Source organism: Poromitra crassiceps (assembly GCF_964638095.1).
Source record: "Poromitra crassiceps genome assembly, chromosome: 1".
Lineage (NCBI taxonomy): Eukaryota > Metazoa > Chordata > Actinopteri > Beryciformes > Melamphaidae > Poromitra > Poromitra crassiceps.
The window spans coordinates 51386157-51406832 of NC_139623.1; the positions used below are offsets into that span (position 1 = coordinate 51386157).

Genomic DNA, 20676 nt, shown 5'->3' on the forward strand with positions numbered 1-20676 from the left:
ATTATCGATTATCGATTTTATTAATACTTAGAAAATTTTAAATATTTTCAATTTTTTTTTTTTTTTTTTTTTTTTTTTTTTAACAAAATGAATGCCTATGGCAGAAAATACGAAAGACAACGTGTTCTCCTCAATGAACTCTTTATTTCAATGTGTCTCCTCTCCAACACTGCTGTCCCCGGCGCATGCCGGTGTGAATTTCTCATGTTTAAAACAGTTTTGTTGGCACAAAGGCCCGTGCCCAGCCAGAAAACTAGAGACTATATGAAGCTCCACCTCACGTTAGTCGGCTGTGCAATGGAGTGGGGCGAGGAGGAACGATTTCCACCCAAACCTAGTCCAAAAAAAAAAAAAAAAAAAAAAATGATTTTTTTTTTTTTTTTTTTTTTATAATTTAAAAATCGATCCAAATGCCACAGGATCGATTCCAATCCTTAACGATCGATTATCGATTTTCGATAATTGATGAACATCCCTAATATGAACTGAATCAAGTCTCTCTGCCCGCTTCGCGCTCAGAAAAAAGTATCACCGTCTCATCATCGTGGATAGCGAGACTGAACATTTTTAGAAACACATTTCTCAAGTTAGAAACTATAGAAATGATCCCTGAAATATAGTCATGAGCATATTGCTGGGCCCCGGGACCTTTCGATCCGGTGCCCTGATGGGGGGGCGGGACGTGAGAGGCTACGCCCCCCCGCCGCATGGACAGTTCCTTAGAAGCTGTGCATGCTGGGGGAGAACTTCTTACGCAAGCTCCGCCTACTGACGCGCTGTTGTACCGAAGTAACCCCCCCCCCCCCCCCCCGCCGTGCGCCTTTCGCAGGCTGGGGGGACTGCGGAGGTAACGTTCTCTCTCGAGACGCACGTGGACTTGTCCGACAGTGCGGCCCCCAGGCGAGCTCCCGACCAGCAATGAGCTGTTGGCGCCATTGATGGTGGGCTGTCCTAGGAGCCTCTAGCCGAGGCCAGGCCGTAGCCATGGACCAAGGCGAGCCTTGATGCTGGGTATGAGACCCTGGGCGAGCTCCCGACCGAACTCGGGCCATGGGCACCGAGGACGGTGGGTCCAAAGCTACAAGCCGCAGGCTGGACCTAAGCCCAGCCTTGGTGAGCCAACCGGTGGGCTTGCCTGCTGCCAACCGAGGCCAGGCCGTGGCCATGGACCAAGGTGCGCTGTGCCCCCAGCCAGGCTCCCTGCACTTGCAGGGGGCGCCCCAACAAGGGAGTGCGACCCATGGAGAGCTCCCAACCACCCCGGGCCTTGGGCACCAAGGGCGGTGGGCTTGTCCTTAGAGCTACAAGCCAAAGGCTGGCACTGAGCCCAGACCTTGGCGAGCTGTACGCCCTGCTGGACGCGTAGCGCCAGCAAGGAGCAGTATGTCTATTGTAGCGGAGGTATCTCGCGCCCAATGTACTTAGCACACAGGTACTAACTGCACGGGTGCACGCCAGTTATCTGCAAAATGCTATCGTTCTGTGCTAAACAGTACTAATATTGCTATCTGCACCTATGCAAAGCACGCTAGCTTTAACACTTCTTTGAGAGCGGACCTTGGTCAGCTCTAAAGAGCTTAGCTGCGGACAAAACCGAAGGTTCAAGGCGCCTGTGCAGCGTGCTCGTGCCCAAGGCCGAACACGCACTTAACGTGCCGATTCATACTCGGCCAAGTAGTTTTACACACGGCCCATCCCCTCCCTGACCAGTAGCAAGAGGAAGCAGGAAGCTAACCACTAATAGCAAGCTCCCGCAGGGCGCACCCTATTAGCGGGAGTACTGCTTAAGCAAGCTAGCGAGAAGCACAGGCTAGACAGTAAGCAACCCGGAGGCTAGCGAACGTGCGCGTGCAATGGTAACGTAAGCGGCAATAGCCCATCCTGAAGGGGGGGCACCAATACCCACAACCTGTTAACCCGAGAGAACAGACGTGGAAGCCACTAGCTAAGCTAGCATAAGCACTGAAACAAGCGTGCGCTAACACAAGCCTGCGTACAGGCCGGTGTAGCGCGTCTCTACCCTGAGTAACACGGGGAAGCAAGCGTGACCGCAAGCAAAGGCCAGCGGCCCGTGAAGCTAGTCAATCAGAAGAAACTCCTCAAAGGGAGTTGCAATCTAGTAGATGCTAATTGCACGAGGCAAGCAATACTTAGCAGACAAGCAAGCTGGCTAAAGGCCCAATTATACTCAACGTTAAAGACGGAGACGGACAGTGTCCGTACTCTGCGTTAATTTCGTCCGTTTTCTGTCCGTCATCTGAAAGCTTACAGATACGCATGAAACGGGGGAAATCACACACACACTCATGCCTTTGACTCTCTACTGTGGTGGATGTATTACTTAACATGATACCAACGTGAAAGACGCATGGAAGCATGTGGACAGTGACGATTACACCGTTTGAACGGACGCTCTTAGTTACGGACGTAAGTACTGAGAGAAGCGGCCCACACAAGGTGCGGGGCGGGCTCACCTAGCTAGCGAATCGCCCAGCTAAAATCCCAGACGCCAGTAAAGCTACACTACATTTATGTAGGTCACAGCTGCATGCACACATCAAATTAATTGTGCTGGTCGTAACCGGCCAGCGTAGCCTCACAGCTAATACAGCACCTAGCTGTTTACAAGGTAGTCCAGGCTAGCTGCACTGAGCAAACTAGCTAACTAGCGCTTTAAAGCCGGCGCCTAAAGTACCTAGCACACGAAAACTACCCGCACGGGTGCCAAGGTAGCTATCTGCAACAACTGGGCTACTTAGCCTCTTTGTTCCTGTGCTACGTGGTACAAGCTATTTGCACGTATGCAAAGCTTAACAGTTTGAGCGCGGACCTAAATCGGCCCTCAAACGAAAACGCTGCCCCAGCCAGGGGAGCGAAGCAAAGTTACACAGCGCAGCAATAACCACTATACGGCGATAGCAGTAGAGCTACACGGCGATAGCAATAAACAGTTAACTAAGGAAGATACTCTTAGCTTTAGATGACTTGTTCCGACGCCGCAGGGTGAAGGGTACAGGGTCGGTCTCCGAAGCCTGCTTTATCCCGTCCACGCAACCCTCTTGAGGTGGGCAAGTTAGCCGGGACGAGCCTAATATCTAAGCTATATAATATAACTCCTTGTTAACCGTCGGAGCTTTCAAAAACACGTCTTCACAGCGGGTTGGAAGAAAGCGGAAGTGATTTCCCTGGGCTGGCAGGACGTGACGTAGTCACGTGGATCCGTGTCAGTCCCAGGGGGTACCACGCCACCTACGGGTGGGTGGTCAGGTTTTAATGAAAAGTAATTTTGGAGCAAAATAACAGTCTTCCATGGGGCTGCGTTGCAGCGTTTAAGGCACTAGTGAGAGCTTGAGTTCGAAACGAAGTAAAACTACGAGAAAAATATTAAGCCAATCTTTGCCTCATAATATAATGCTAACGTTAGTCCTAGTACGAGCAAGTAGTCGCCAACCCACACTCGACCAGATGACGGGGTTCAGAGCTAAGATGAGTAAGTCCACGTCTGACAAGTACAAATACAGCAATATGTATTGTCTATTCATTGATTCACTCCATACCAAAATACATTTGAGTTGAAAAATGTTGCTTCTTGTATCAAATAATGATATGCGATTAAAATGCGATTAATTTAGTTTAATTCATTACAAAGACTCTAATTAAATATAGCCGCAAGCGGCGATGGGCGGGGTTCAAGCCTTGCGCAGATGACAAAGCTTCTGATTCTGACTAGGACATCCTCCTTGATATATCTGACAAGTTTCGCGATCATTGGACAAACAGGTGTGGAGTTACAGCCTTTTTTATGTTAAGCCACGCCCATTTCTGGCGTTTATGGCGCCCCCTTTTGGTCGAATTGCACAAAATTTGACACACATGGTCTAGGATGGTCTCCGAAGACCTCCTGCAAGTTTCGTGAAGATTCCTTAATCGGTCATGAAGTTATGACAATTTAGCTGTGAGGCCACGCCCTCTCACAACTTTAACGATCAATATCTCCGAAACTAAAGTAGCTTTCAAAAATCCACCAATCACGATTGTAGAGCTTGCTCCATAGATGCTTCCTGGCGATGGTGGTGCAAATCGGTCCAACGGTCTAGGAGGAGATGTCAAAAAGGTGTTTTCCAAACTTTTCCAAATATCTCAAAAACTTTCCAGGCGGACATTGAGGGTCCTTATGGCAAATTTGTAGAGCAGGTCCACCTGAACATCTGGAAAAAAAAAGTTTGAAAATCGGACCAACGGCGTGGAAGTTATGGCCTTTAACGTAAAACCTTCGATTATAGCGCCACCTTCAGGCCGATTCGAAAAATCTTTTTTGAGCACCTACCAGCCAACAATATCTGTCATTGGGCCAAGTTTCAGGTCTCTACCATTTACCAACTCACGGGAATTTGCGTTGGGGCAGATGAACAAGAATAATAATAATAAATATAGCCGCAAGCGGCGATGGGCGGGGTTCAAGCCTTGCGCAGATGACAAAGCTTCTGATTCTGACTAGGACATCCTCCTTGATATATCTGACAAGTTTCGCGATCATTGGACAAACAGGTGTGGAGTTACAGCCTTTTTTATGTTAAGCCACGCCCATTTCTGGCGTTTATGGCGCCCCCTTTTGGTCGAATTGCACAAAATTTGACACACATGGTCTAGGATGGTCTCCGAAGACCTCCTGCAAGTTTCGTGAAGATTCCTTAATCGGTCATGAAGTTATGACAATTTAGCTGTGAGGCCACGCCCCTCTCAACTTTAACGATCAATATCTCCGAAACTAAAGTAGCTTTCAAAAATCCACCAATCACGATTGTAGAGCTTGCTCCATAGATGCTTCCTTGCGAGTCTGGTGCAAATCGGTCCAACGGTCTAGGAGGAGATGCAAAAAATGTGTTTTCCAAACTTTTCCAAATATCTCAAAAACTTTCCAGGCGGACATTGAGGGTCCTTATGGCAAACTTGTAGAGCAGGTTCACCTGAACATCTGGAAAAAAAAAGTTTGAAAATCGGACCAACGGCGTGGAAGTTAAGGCCTTTAACGTAAAACCATCGATTATAGCGCCACCTTCAGGCCGATTCGAAAAATCTTTTTTGAGCACCTACCAGCCAACAATATCTGTCATTGGGCCTAATGTCAGGTCTCTACCATTTACCAACTCATGGGAATTTGCGTTGGGGCAGATGAAAAACAACAAGAATAATAATAATAATAATAAATATAGCCGCAAGCGGCGATGGGCGGGGTTCAAGCCTTGCGCAGATGACAAAGCTTCTGATTCTGACTAGGACATCCTCCTTGATATATCTGACAAGTTTCGCGATCATTGGACAAACAGGTGTGGAGTTACAGCCTTTTTTATGTTAAGCCACGCCCATTTCTGGCGTTTATGGCGCCCCCTTTTGGTCGAATTGCACAAAATTTGACACACATGGTCTAGGATGGTCTCTGAAGACCTCCTGCAAGTTTCGTGAAGATTCCTTAATCGGTCATGAAGTTATGACAATTTAGCTGTGAGGCCACGCCCCTCTCAACTTTAACGATCAATATCTCCGAAACTAAAGTAGATTTTCAAAAATGCAAAAAGCACGGTTGTAGAGCTTGCTCCAAAGATGCTTCCTGTCGATTCTAGTGGAAATCGGTGCTACGGTCTAGGAGGAGATGCAAAAAATGTGTTTTCCAAACTTTTCCAAATATCTCAAAAACTTTCCAGGCGGACATTGAGGGTCCTTATGGCAAATTTGTAGAGCAGGTCCACCTGAACATCTGGAAAAAAAAAGTTTGAAAATCGGACCAACGGCGTGGAAGTTATGGCCTTTAACGTAAAACCGTCGATTATAGCGCCACCTTCAGGCCGATTCGAAAAATCTTTTTTGAGCACCTACCTGCCAACAATATCTGTCATTGGGCCAAATGTCAGGTCTCTACCATTTACCAACTCACGGGAATTTGCTTTGGGGCAGATGAACAAGAATAATAATAATAATAAATATAGCCGCAAGCGGCGATGGGCGGGGTTCAAGCCTTTCGCAGATGACAAAGCTTCTGATTCTGACTAGGACATCCTCCTTGGTATATCTGACAAGTTTCGCGTTCATTGGACAAACAGGTGTGGAATTACAGCCTTTTTTATGTTAAGCCACGCCCATTTCTGGCGTTTATGGCGCCCCCTTTTGGTGGAATTGCACCAAATTTGACACGCATGGTCTGGGATGGTCTCCGAAGACCTCCTGCAAGTTTCGTGAAGATTCCTTAATCGGTCATGAAGTAATGACAATTTAGCTGTGAGGCCACGCCCCTCTCAACTTTAACGATCAATATCTCCGAAACGAAAGGAGATTTCAAAGGTTTCAAAAAGCCAGTTTGTAGAGCTTGCTCCATAGATGCTTCCTGGTGATGGTGGTGCAAATCGGTCCAACGGTCTAGGAGGAGATGCAAAAAATGTGTTTTCCAAACTTTTCCAAATATCTCAAAAACTTTCCAGGCGGACATTGAGGGTCCTTATGGCAAATTTGTAGAGCAGGTCCACCTGAACATCTGGAAAAAAAAAGTTTGAAAATCGGACCAACGGCGTGGAAGTGATGGCCTTTAACGTAAAACCGTGGATTATAGCGCCACCTTCAGGCCGATTCGAAAAATCTTTCTTGAGCAGCTACCTGCCAACAATATCTGTCATTGGGCCAAATGTCAGGTCTCTACCATTTACCAACTCACGGGAATTTGCGTTGGGGCAGATGAACAACAAGAATAATAAACCGGCACAAAAACAATAGGGTTTCAGCCCCTTCAGGGCTTGAACCCCTAATAAACCAGCACAAAAACAATAGGGTTTCAGCCCCTTCGGGGCTTGAACCCCTAATAATAAACCGGCACAAAAACAATAGGGTTTCAGCCCCTTCAGGGCTTGAACCCCTAATAATAATAATAATAATAAACCAGCACAAAAACAATAGGGTTTCAGCCCCTTCAGGGCTTGAACCCCTAATTAGATTTTTTTTTTTAATCGAGTCCCACCACTAATATATATAATAATAATCATTATTATTATTACGCTATCGATAATTTTCCCGAATTTCGATTATGGAAATTGATTCAAAATGCCCATCCCTACCGGGGACCAAGGCACACAAAGCACCTCACGTGCGAGTCGCCGTCTGCCATGACCGTCGAGCGGCACTCGCGGCAGAGGCGCAAGCCTGGGCGGCAGGTGTTTTGGGCCGGGCGCTGCCTCGCTCTGCCCGTCTCGCTGAACTTGCTCATCGCTCATCTTGAAGGTTGTCGCCATCTTGAAGAGTGAAGAGAAGTCTTCAGTTGGTACTCACGTGAGGTATTGCATCCAATAGACAAAGACCAAGAGAGGGCTGAAGCTGATTTTGAAATAAAACCATTTCCTGGTTACTGTGAAGCAACACTGATATTCTGTTGCGTTACTTACAAGCTGGACGAGTGACTGTGCAGAGCCAAAGCCTGTTTGGGGTGGGTGGGCGTGGCAGGCGGCGACCTGCCGAAGCTCTGGTCACTGTAGGATCTCCGTATGGGACTCTGTCACATAAGAGGGGACCAAGCAGACAGCAACACACTTCTTCAGTGTCATGCCACACTGGTAGAGTTTTGCTACAAAATGGAATGTTCCATGAGACAGCGTACACATGTGACACCTGCTTTAGATCATGGTTGATAGTACCAAATAATAATAATAGGTTTTAAAAGATGCTAAGTCCTTGGCTGGCAAAATGATGAAATGTGGATGAGAGGAATGACTAGACTCTAAATGGCCTATAAATGGTAAATGGCGATTTACAGTCAGTAGGTACATTCACCCATTCACACACCGATGGCAGCAGGCTACCACGCAGGGTGCTGGCACACCAACAGGAGCAATTTGGGGTTCAGCGTCTGCATACTGCATTACTCTACAGACCCTGATATTACTACAGTACATATATACTGCATTACTCTACAGACCCTGATATTACTACAGTACATATATACTGCATTACTCTACAGACCCTGATATTACTACAGTACATACTGCATTACTCTACAGACCCTGATATTACTACAGTACATATATACTGCATTACTCTACAGACCCTGATATTACTACAGTACATACTGTATTACTCTACAGACCCTTATATTACTACAGTACATACTGTACTACTATACAGACCCTGATATTACTACAGTACATACTGTATTACTCTACAGACCCTGATATTACTACAGTACATACTGTATTACTCTACAGACCCTTATATTACTACAGTACATACTGTATTACTCTACAGACCATGATATTACTACAGTACATACTGTATTACTCTACAGACCCTGATATTACTACAGTACATACTGTATTACTCTACAGACCCTTATATTACTACAGTACATACTGTATTACTCTGCAGACCCTTATATTACTACAGTACATACTGTATTACTCTACAGACCCTGATATTACTACAGTACATACTGTATTACTCTTCAGACCCTTATATTACTACAGTACATACTGTATTACTCTGCAGACCCTTATATTAACAGTACATACTGTATTACTCTACAGACCCTTATATTACTACAGGAAATACTGTATTACTCTACAGACCATTATATTACTACAGTACATACTGTATTACTCTGCATACCCTTATATTACTACAGTACATACTGTATTACTCTACAGACCCTTATATTACTACAGTACATACTGTATTACTCTACAGACCCTTATATTACTACAGTACATACTGTATTACTCTACAGACCCTTATATTACTACAGTACATACTGTATTACTCTACAGACCCTTATATTACTACAGTGCATACTGTATTACTCTGCAGACCCTGATATTACTACAGTAAATATTGTATTACTCTACAGACCCTTATATTACTACAGTACATACTGTATTACTCTACAGACCCTTATATTACTACAGTACATACTGTATTACTCTACAGACCCTTATATTACTACAGTACATACTGTATTACTCTGCAGACCCTTATATTACTACAGTACATACTGTATTACTCTACAGACCCTTATATTACTACAGTACATACTGTATTACTCTACAGACCCTTATATTACTACAGTACATACTGTATTACTCTACAGACCCTTATATTACTACAGTGCATACTGAATTACTCTGCAGACCCTGATATTACTACAGTACATACTGTATTACTCTACAGACCCTTATATTACTACAGTACATACTGTATTACTCTACAGACCCGTATATTACTACAGTACATACTGTATTACTCTGCAGACCCTGATATTACTACAGTACATACTGTATTACTCTGCAGACCCTTATATTACTACAGTACATACTGTATTACTCTACAGACCCTTATATTACTACAGTACATACTGTATTACTCTGCCGACCCTTATATTACTACAGTACATACTGTATTACTATGCAGACCCTGATATTACTACAGTACATACTGTATTACTATACATACCCTGATATTACCACAGTACATACTGTATTACTCTACAGACCCTTATATTACTACAGTACATACTGTATTACTCTACAGACCCTTATATTACTACAGTACATACTGTATTACTCTGCAGACCCTGATATTACTACAGTACATACTGTATTACTCTGCAGACCCTTATATTACTACAGTACATACTGTATTACTCTACAGACCCTTATATTACTACAGTACATAGTGTATTACTCTGCCGACCCTTATATTACTACAGTACATACTGTATTACTATGCAGACCCTGATATTACTACAGTACATATTGTATTACTCTACATACCCTGATATTACTACAGTACATACTGTATTACTCTACATACCCTGATATTACTACAGTACATACTGTATTACTCTACATACCCTGATATTACTACAGTACATACTGTATTACTCTGCATACCCTGATATTACTAGAGTACATACTGTATTACTCTGCAGACCCTGATATTACTACAGTACATACTGTAAACTCTGCAGACCCTGATATTACTACAGTACATACTGTATTACTCTGCAGACCCTGCACTAGGTCCCAAGACTATCTGGTTCTTGAAAATCGTGTCCGCACTGAGATTGGGAAATTGGCGTTCTCTTACTATGCTCCACACAAGTGGAACGATACAAAAACTAATTAAATTGGTTAGGCTAATCCCTTTTAATCAATTTAAATGCCTGTTAAATGACATAGAGCAGTGCAAATGTGCGTGTTTTCTCTAAATTATTTTCTCTGTAATACTGCAATACTGTAATATTGTCTGTGTCTATGTTGTTCTTTTTATGTACGCAGGGCGTCCTTGTAAAAGAGAGCTTGCTCTCAATGGTCTTTCCCTGTTTAAATAAAGGTATGATGACGATTACTACATTACATACTGTATTACTCTACAGACCCAGATATTACTACAGTGCATACTGCATTACTCACAGTCCCGTGGGAAGATCGAGTTGAGGAGGCTTATGAGCGCAAGAAAGCTAGGTATGCTGAAATGGCAGCAGAGGCAGAGCAGCGAGGTTGGAGGGCTCGAGTGCGGCCTGTAGAGGTGGGCTGCCGTGGTTTTGTGGCAAAGTCCGTTATTGCCTTACTAACTGAGTTGGGCATTCGGGGACGGAGCCTGAAACTTGCGGTTAGCAACATGTCTCAGGCAGCAGAACGAGCAAGTGAATGGCTGTGGATAAGGAGGAAACATGCTAGCTGGGGAGCTCGCTAAGGTCAGATTGATTGTTTGTTGTTGGTCATGATTAACGGTCCGCATCAACAGGGCTGAATCATTGACAGTGGTGGTGTAGTTAGGGATTGTTTGTTGTTGGTCATGATTAACGGTCCGCATCAACAGGGCTGAATCATTGACGGTGGTGGTGTAGTTAGGGATTGTTTGTTGGTCATGATTAACGGTCCGCATCAACAGGGCTGAATCATTGACAGTGGTGGTGTAGTTAGGGATTGTTTGTTGGTGGTCATGATTAACGGTCCGCATCAACAGGGCTGAATCATTGACAGTGGTGGTGTAGTCAGGAATGTCATACCGAATCGACCTGGATAGCTAGGCTTAGATAGTGAGGTAATATGCAGTTGTGCGGTGGTAGCATGGAGGGGGGTGTTTCCAGGACGCTGGATTACACCGTTAAGCCTTCTTGAGGTGTCGTGGGCCTAACTTAACGAAACGTCGGTGAAGGAAGGTGCCCACTTGAAAACCCGAATGACATGCTTCATACTGCTGTTGGCTAGGGTAGGTAACTGGTGATTTGTGTCTTGTTTATTAGTTTGTTAGCCTGTTAGCTTGTTTTATTCTGGATTGGGCTTCTAAATGTGTTTTTCCTCGGATTTTGGCACAAGGGATAGTAACATCTTGTCCTGTGTATTAATTAATACTAAAGCTAGCTTAGGCTAGTGACTGTTGTGAATAGTGCAGCTGACAACTAGGGAAAGACCTAGTGACAGCATGGAAAGACAGCTGACAGGAGGGATTAGACCCCACCGGGGCTGCAATGGGTTAGCTGCTCATTGTGGCAGTAGCCAAGGCCAATAGGCCATTGGTTACACCCAAACTTGCTACGAAACAGAATTATGAAAAAACACCCCTAGAGTCTGCGAGAGCGGGGGCGGAAGATGACTCACCTATGGTTGACACGGTTATTGACTCTGGAACGGACTTGACTATGAGTAGGGAAAACATGTCAGTGGAAGCCACTAGTTCAGATGTAGATGGAAAGAAGCGTCAGGTTTGCTTGTGTGGCTGGCAGAAGGTAACAACTTTGAGGGGCCTTAGAATCCATCAAGGCAGGAAGAGGTGCTTGGTAGAGGGAACACAGGGACCCCGCATTGATAATTATTTCTTAAGAAGTTTATCAAGTCAGTCGGGTGAAGTCCAGCGACAGGAAGTAACCCACAGCTCGCAGGACATCAGCACCCCTGATGTTGAGGCAGGTCCTAGCACCGAGGAAAGCAGAGAGGCCAGCCAGCCAAAAAGGGAGAAGATTAGCGGTCAGAAGCCTAGAGTTAAGTGGCCAGGTGCAGCGGAAAGTAGGAAGTGGGAAGATATCAATAGTGATTTGGTTAGGATGTTAGAGAAGCTTAAAGGAACTGCTGAGAGTAAGTTGGAGAAAATGGGAGATTGTATTTATGATTATGGTAAGGAAAGGTTTGGCGTCTTTGAGAAAAGGAAGAAACTAGAGGGTGAGGTAGTTAAATCTAGGCGCCAACAAGAGATAGATAGACTTATCCAGGAGAGAAGACAGCTTAAGAGGCAGTGGAGGAAAGCTACAGAGGTTGAGAAGGAAGGCATTGATTGCTTGCAGTCAGATGTGAGGGATCGGTTGGCAGTTTTAAGAAGAGCAGAGAGCATTAGGAAAAATAGGAAAAAGAAAGAGCGAGCTAGAATAGCATTCTATAAGGATCAATTTAGATTTGTGAAGTCATTGTTTAGTAAGGAAAAGAATGGTAGCCTTATGGTACCTAAGCAGAAGCTTGAGGAATATTTGGAGGAGGTTCACAAAGATAGGGAAAGGTTTAGAGAGATGACAGTCCCAGCTGATATTCCACCTATTGGTGAAATAGAGAGCCAGTGTGATGATAGCCCACCAAGGTGGAAAGAAGTTCAAGAAGTAGTGAGACGTGCAAGGGCCTCTTCAGCCCCGGGTCCTAATGGAGTCCCCTACCGGCTGTATAAGAGTGCTCCAGATGTGTTGCAGTTTCTATGGAAGCTGATGAAGGTAGTCTGGAAGAAGCAGGTTATTCCTAAGGCATGGCGTAGAGCAGGGGGAATCTTCATTCCTAAAGAAAGGGACTCGTTAGAGATAAGTCAGTTTAGACCTATCAGTCTACTTAATGTTGAAGGGAAGGTTTTCTTTAGTGTTGTGGCACAGAGGCTGTCTAGTTATCTAGAAAAGAATAGGCTAATAGATACTTCGGTGCAAAAGGCTGGAATTCCCGGCTTCTCCGGGTGCTTAGAGCACACCAGCATGATCTGGCACCAAATCCAGTCAGCTAGGCGTGAGAAGAGAGACCTGCATGTAGTATTCTTGGACCTGGCTAATGCTTTCGGGTCAGTGCCGCATAGTCTGTTATGGGAGGCCTTTGATTTCTTTAGAGTGCCAGGTAGTATAAAGAGCTTAGTTAAAGCCTACTTCTTAGATATTCAACTCTGCTTTACCACAGCAGAGTACACTACAGCTTGGCAGCAGCTGGAGATAGGCATTATGGCAGGGTGTACAATTTCCCCATTAGCTTTTACCATGGCAATGGAGATCATTATTAGGGCTTCAAAATGGGTAGTGGGTGGAGAAAGGCTGCAGGGAGGGCTGCGGCTCCCTCCAATTAGGGCATACATGGATGACATGACGACTATGACGTCAACCGCTCCATGTACTAGCAGATTGTTGGATAAGTTAAATAGTAATCTGCAGTGGGCTAGAATGAAAGTGAAGCCAAGTAAGTCCAGGAGTATTTCAATCATTAAAGGGAGGGTAGTAGGTAAGAAGTTTGTTATAAATGATGAGGTGGTGCCTACAGTGTTAGAGAAACCAGTCAAGAGTTTGGGAAGATGGTATGATGCAAGTCTCAGTGATAAGGGACAGTTTGAGGAGGTGAGGCAGGAAATGATTCAAGGTATTTCAAGTATAGACAAGTCAGGGCTCCCAGGAAAGTTAAAGTTGTGGTGTTTGCAGTTTGGATTGTTGCCTCGGTTGATGTGGCCACTGACAGTGTATGAGGTTCCCCTTTCAAAGGTAGAAAAGCTAGAAAGGATGATTAACTCATTCATTAGAAAATGGCTCGGAGTCCCACGCTGCCTAAGCAGTGTAGCCTTATATGGGAAAGGCATATTGGAATTGCCATTATCTAGCCTGACAGAGGAGTTCAAGTGTGCTAAGGTTAGACTGGAAATGACTCTGACTCAGTCAAAGGATCCAGTGGTTAGGAGTGTAGCGCCCACAGTTAAAACAGGGAGGAAGTGGAACCCAAAGGAGGCAGTACAGCAAGCACAGTCAGCTCTTAGACACAGGGATATCATAGGTCAGGTGCAGCATGGGCGTGGAGGCTTAGGGTTGTGCATAGGGAAACCTGTGTGGAACAAGGCATCAGTAATAGAAAAGAGGAAGATGGTAGTTGAAGAAGTACATAGGCAAGAGGAGGCAGTAAGATGTACTAAGGCAGTGTCGCAGGCAAAGCAAGGACAGTGGGTGAACTGGGAGAGTGTAGAGAAGAGAAAGTTGAAGTGGAGAGAGTTGTGGAGCATGGAGGCCAGCAGAATTAGATTTATTCTAGGGGCTACTTATGATGTGCTGCCATCTCCCCAGAACTTAAATCAGTGGTTGGGCGAGGATGGTGCCTGCCCGTTGTGTTCTAGTGTATGTACATTGAGGCATATACTGTCAGGGTGTAAGGTCAGTCTCTCCCAGGGGCGATACACCTGGCGTCACAACCAGGTGTTGAAATGTTTGGCAGCTGCAGTTGAGGAAAAGCGGCTAGAAGTAAATTCTCTAGTTGCTAGCAAAGAGAATAGACAGATCAAATTTGTACGTGAGGGAGAAAAGATTAGACCAATTAAGGTCAGGCACAAGTTAGGGCAGCTAAGTGTAGGTGGAGCCTGGGAAATGAGGGTTGACTTGAATGAACAGCTAGTCATCCCAGCATATATAGTTAGCACCCGGCTACGTCCGGACTTGTTACTGTGGTCTGAGGTAGAGAAGAGAGTTTATTTTATCGAACTCACAGTCCCGTGGGAAGATCGAGTTGAGGAGGCTTATGAGCGCAAGAAAGCTAGGTATGCTGAAATGGCAGCAGAGGCAGAGCAGCGAGGTTGGAGGGCTCGAGTGCGGCCTGTAGAGGTGGGCTGCCATGGTTTTGTGGCAAAGTCCGTTATTGCCTTACTAACTGAGTTGGGCATTCGGGGACGGAGCCTGAAACTTGCGGTTAGCAACATGTCTCAGGCAGCAGAACGAGCAAGTGAATGGCTGTGGATAAGGAGGAAACATGCTAGCTGGGGAGCTCGCTAAGGTCAGATTGATTGTTTGTTGTTGGTCATGATTAACGGTCCGCATCAACAGGGCTGAATCATTGACAGTGGTGGTGTAGTTAGGGATTGTTTGTTGTTGGTCATGATTAACGGTCCGCATCAACAGGGCTGAATCATTGACGGTGGTGGTGTAGTTAGGGATTGTTTGTTGGTCATGATTAACGGTCCGCATCAACAGGGCTGAATCATTGACAGTGGTGGTGTAGTTAGGGATTGTTTGTTGGTGGTCATGATTAACGGTCCGCATCAACAGGGCTGAATCATTGACAGTGGTGGTGTAGTCAGGAATGTCATACCGAATCGACCTGGATAGCTAGGCTTAGATAGTGAGGTAATATGCAGTTGTGCGGTGGTAGCATGGAGGGGGGTGTTTCCAGGACGCTGGATTACACCGTTAAGCCATCTTGAGGTGTCGTGGGCCTAACTTAACGAAACGTCGGTGAAGGAAGGTGCCCACTTGAAAACCCCAATGACATGCTTCATACTGCTGTTGGCTAGGGTAGGTAACTGGTGATTTGTGTCTTGTTTATTAGTTTGTTAGCCTGTTAGCTTGTTTTATTCTGGATTGGGCTTCTAAATGTGTTTTTCCTCGGATTTTGGCACAAGGGATAGTAACATCTTGTCCTGTGTATTAATTAATACTCTACAGACCATATTACTACAGTAAATACTGTATTACTCTACATACCATGATATTACTACAGTACATACTGCATTACTCTACAGACTCTGATATTACTACAGTAAATACTGTATTACTCTACAGACCCAGATATTACTACAGTACATACTGTACTACTCTACAGAAGAAATTACTACAGTACATACTGTACTATACAGAATAAATTACTACAGTAAATACTGTATTACTCTACAGACCCATAAATTACTACAGTACATACTGTATTACTCTACAGACCCTGATATTACTACAGTACATGGTGTATAACTCTACAAACCCATAAATTACTACAGTACATACTGTATTACTCTACAGACTCTGATATTACAGTACATACTGTATTACTCTACAGACTCTGATATTACTACAGTACATACTATATTACTCTACAGACCCTGATATTACTACAGTTAATACTGTATTACTCTACAGACCCTGATATTACTACAGTACATACTGCATTACTTTACAGACCCTGATATTACTACAGTACATACTGTATTACTTTACAGACCCTGATATTACTACAGTACATACTAGGGATGGGCATTTCTAGCAAAAACACTATTCGAAATTCGCTGGCCAAATTCGAATTTAATTCGAATTTCGAAAAAAAAAAAAAAATGTAAAAAAAAAAAAAAAATTTTTTTTTTTTTTTTTTTTACATTTTTAATTTTTTTTACATTGACATTTTCGAAAATAAAAAACAGTTTTGACAATCATGAGTGGTTGTGGTTCATTAAATATTTAGTAGGCTCAGGTCTGAGTGCCAAAGGGGTGCCAAAGTCACCCCCTCTCCCTCTTCATGGGATTTCATCCGCCATTCATTTTTCCATAAACCTTGCTTAAAATGCTTATAGCGATTTGCCTATACTTAGAATCAGGGGAGACAATGCAACATTTCACTAAAAAAAAAAAAAAAAAAATTTTTTTTTTTTTTTTTTTTTTTTCGAATTTCGAATTTCAATAATAAAAGTCGACCTTGATAATAACAACGATTATTCGAAAATTCGAAATTCGATGCCCATCCCTAGTACATACTGTATTACTTTACAGAGCCTGATATTACTACAGTACATACTGTATTACTTTACAGACCCTGATATTACTACAGTACATACTGTATTACTCTACAGACCATGATATTACTACAGTAAATACTGTATTACTCTACATACCATGATATTACTACAGTACATACTGTATTACTCTACAGACCCTGATATTACTACAGTACATACTGTATTACTCTACAGACCCTGATATTACTACAGTACATACTGTATTACTCTACATACCCTGATATTACTACAGTACATACTATATTACTCTACAGACCATGATATTACTACAGTAAATACTGTATTACTCTACAGACCCAGATATTACTACAGTAAATACTGTATTACTCTACAGACCATGATATTACTACAGTAAATACTGTATTACTCTACAGACCCAGATATTACTACAGTAAATACTGTATTACTCTACAGACCCAGACATTACTACAGTACATACTGTATTACTCTACAGACCATGATATTACTACAGTAAATACTGTATTACTCTACAGACCCAGATATTACTACAGTAAATACTGTATTACTCTACAGACCATGATATTACTACAGTAAATACTGTATTACTCTACAGACCCAGACATTACTACAGTACATACTGTATTACTCTACAGACCCTGATATTACTACAGTGAATACTGTATTACTCTACAGACCCAGATATTACTACAGTAAATATTGTATTACTCTACAGACCCTGATATTACTACAGTACATACTGTATTACTCTACAGACCCAGATATTACTACAATACATACTGTATTACTACACACACGCACGCATGCGCGCACACTTTCTTTCTTCCTTTTTTTTCATTCCAAATACTACATATCTATTTGAAAATTTAAGAAATGTGATTTAATGTTAAATTACCAATATTTCAACTGGCTCACTTAGTTTGCAAGCTATTTAATTTTAATTGTCACCAAAAAATGTTTTATAATACAATTTGTATAGATCAAATGTTAGTGATACCTGAAGCGGCTCCCGGTAGAAGACGTCTCCATCCCCCTCCCAGCAGGGCTCTAGGTTGGCTTTGGACGGAGTGAACAGGGGTCTGGAGCTCATGTCAGGGGTTTCTGTAGAGAAGGTTAAAAAATAGATTTAAAAAAAAAAGACTAATGAACTAATAAAGCTTGACTTGCAGATAAAAACAGGTTTCAGAAAGCCAATGTGTGAAATGACTTTTTCTAGTCTTAAAGCTATCTGGAATATCAAACTAGAGAAACCAAGCTGGTAAAAGCAGTGTATTTATGATAATATGGCTAATGAAACTATAAACGCGCAGAAGAAGAAAAGAAACAACAGGAACTTCATTCTTAACACATTCACTGCCAGCTGTTTTTTTTTTTACTGTAGGTAGCTTTTGCCAGAGGGGTTTTTTGAGGATTCTGGCTCATCTTTCAAGACCTGAGGATTCTTTTCTGCTAAGATTTTGTGAACACAAAATATCTAAAAAGAACTAATAGAATGTGTGCTTTCTCTGTCTAAAAGAGTTAGTTTGTAGAGTTAGTAGTTATGTAGGCATTAGCACTTGAATACAGCATGGTTTCAGCGTCTGAAAATTTATTCTGAGATAAATGGCTTTTTGTGAAATTCGATAGAACAGTCACTTTAACCATTCATTTTTGGCATCAGTAAGACGTCAGACATCTAAACAATAGTTTTGAACAGTAATTTCCTCCATAACAGCAGGAAACACCCCTCTCCTTCAAACTCCTCCCTCCGTGTGTGTTCTTCTTGGCTGCGTGTCACAAGCTCGTTTCTGTTGCTGCTGTAACCTCGCGTCACCAGGCTCACTGCTTTGCTGCTGCCTGTCTGCTGGCGGCCGCTCTTTGGGCGAGTCTGGTGGGCTCGCTCGTTTCTTGGAGTTTCGGTTGAGAGCTTTGATGAAGCTTTTGCGATTCTGGTCTTATTTATGCTGCGTGTTTCAAAGTGTGTTCCACCCGTAATCTATTATGCAAATTTGCAATCCCGCACCGCCAGCAATCAGCGCGAAAACGAAAGCGTTTTCGCCAATCCATTTTCATGAGAATGGCTTCCTCACACTGCTTTTTGCTTGCCTTCCTCTAGTCAGGAGAGCACTGTCGCCACTTAGTGGGTCGGTGGAATGGGTTGTACACGTTCGGTAGCTCCAATATTTATATAAAAGATGTAAAAGGGTTAGATGCACATCCCACGGTCAAATTTTTTTTTTCATTTTTTTGACGTATTAATACGTCATTGGCAGTCAACCGTTGGATTTTTTTTGACGGATTAATACGTCATTGGCAGTGAACGTGTAAGAGATACATGTATGAATTCAAATACATCAAATAAAGCAGAAATGTACCCCCCCCCCCCATAAAACAAAAACAAAACAACAATCTTAAACTAAAAAACTTCATTTGATTTTCACTAACTATGGCTTCAACATAGGTTTGGTGATGGGCGCAAAACACAGGGTTTCTATTCCAGATTCCACACTTTTTCCAGACCTTAATTTCTTGATTTGATTTTAAGATTTTGGTGCTCAGTATGATTTACATCAGTTTTGGAAAATGTCATATATTGTGACAATACAACATTTGTCTGATTCTTTTCCAAACTTTTTTGTGCAAGGTTCCAACTTACCAACATTGGCTGAGTTTCCCAACAAAGAAGCTTCTTAAGAGTTAAGAAGCTTCTTAAGGAGTTAAGAAGGCTCCAAAGAACTGTTTCCCAAACGCCTTCTTAACACGTTCACTGCCGTCGACGAGATATCTCGTAAAAAAAAATCCAACGGTTGACTGCCGTCGACGAGTTATCTCGTCAAAAAAAAAAAAAATTGACGGTGGGACGTGGATCAAACCCTTTTACATCTCCTATAAAAATATGGGAGCTATTGAATGTGTATAATCTATTTTACCGACCCACTAAGTGGCGACAGTGCTCTCCAGACGAGAGAAAGCCAAGAAAAAACAGCAGCGTGAGGAAGCCATTCTCATGAAAATGGATTGGCGAAAACGCTTTCGCGCTGGGAGCTGGCGGTGGGGGATTGCAAATTTGCATAATAGATTATGGGTGCAACACACTTTGAAACACCAGCAGAAAGCCCAGAATCGCACGCAGCTTCATCAGCTCACAACCGAAAACGCAGAAACGAACGAGCCCGATTTTACAGTCTAATCCAGACTCGCCCGACGAGCGGCCGCGCCAGCAGCAGCAGCACAGACAGACAGGCAGCAGAAACTCGCCTGTGACAAACACTGCAAAGCCACCAGAGACACACCTACGGAGGGAGGAGTTTGAAGGAGAGGGGGGTGCGGGTGCTGTTATGGAGGAAATTACTGTTCAGAACGATATTGTTTAGATGTCTGATGTCTCACTGATGCCAAAAATAAATGGTTAAAGTGACTGTTCTGCCTGTTCTATCGAATCACGCACGCACGCACGCACGCACGCACACACACACACACACACACACACACACACACACACACACACACACACACACACACACACACACACACACAATACAGTATACACACTTGCCCAAGGGCACCCATAATCACAGGCACGTGAGGTGCTTCTAAAAATCCATTTATTTCAAAACTCTCTGAAAATCTCTGAAACCATGCTGTATTCAACTGCTAATGCCTACATAACTACTAACTCTACAAACTAACTCTTTTAGACAGAGAAAGCACACATTCTATTAGTTCTTTTGAGATATTTTGTGTTCACAAAATCCTAGCAGAAAATAATCCTCGGCTCTTGAAAGATGAGCCAGAATCCTCAAAAAAAACCTTGGCAGAAGCTACCTACAGTAAAAAAAAAACTGTTGGCAGTGAATGTGTTAACAGAAGAGAAAAATAAAAAAAATAGAAGGTAGGGCTGTGCGATTAATCGATTTTGAATCG

At 43.2% G+C, this 20676-nt stretch overlaps 1 protein-coding gene across 1 annotated transcript in view; it reads right to left on the reverse strand.

The window, feature by feature from the left end:
• LOC310779279 (mitochondrial fission factor homolog B-like) overlaps window positions 1-20676 on the reverse strand; it is a 76559-nt gene that overhangs the window by 43688 nt on the left and 12195 nt on the right. Inside the window, exons 3-4 of the mRNA XM_083639801.1 lie at window positions 17771-17874; window positions 7425-7531 (exon numbers count right to left, since the gene is read on the reverse strand). Of these exons, the coding sequence (XP_083495927.1) occupies window positions 7425-7531; window positions 17771-17874 (211 nt within the window). The remainder of the gene's footprint in view (window positions 1-7424; window positions 7532-17770; window positions 17875-20676) is intronic.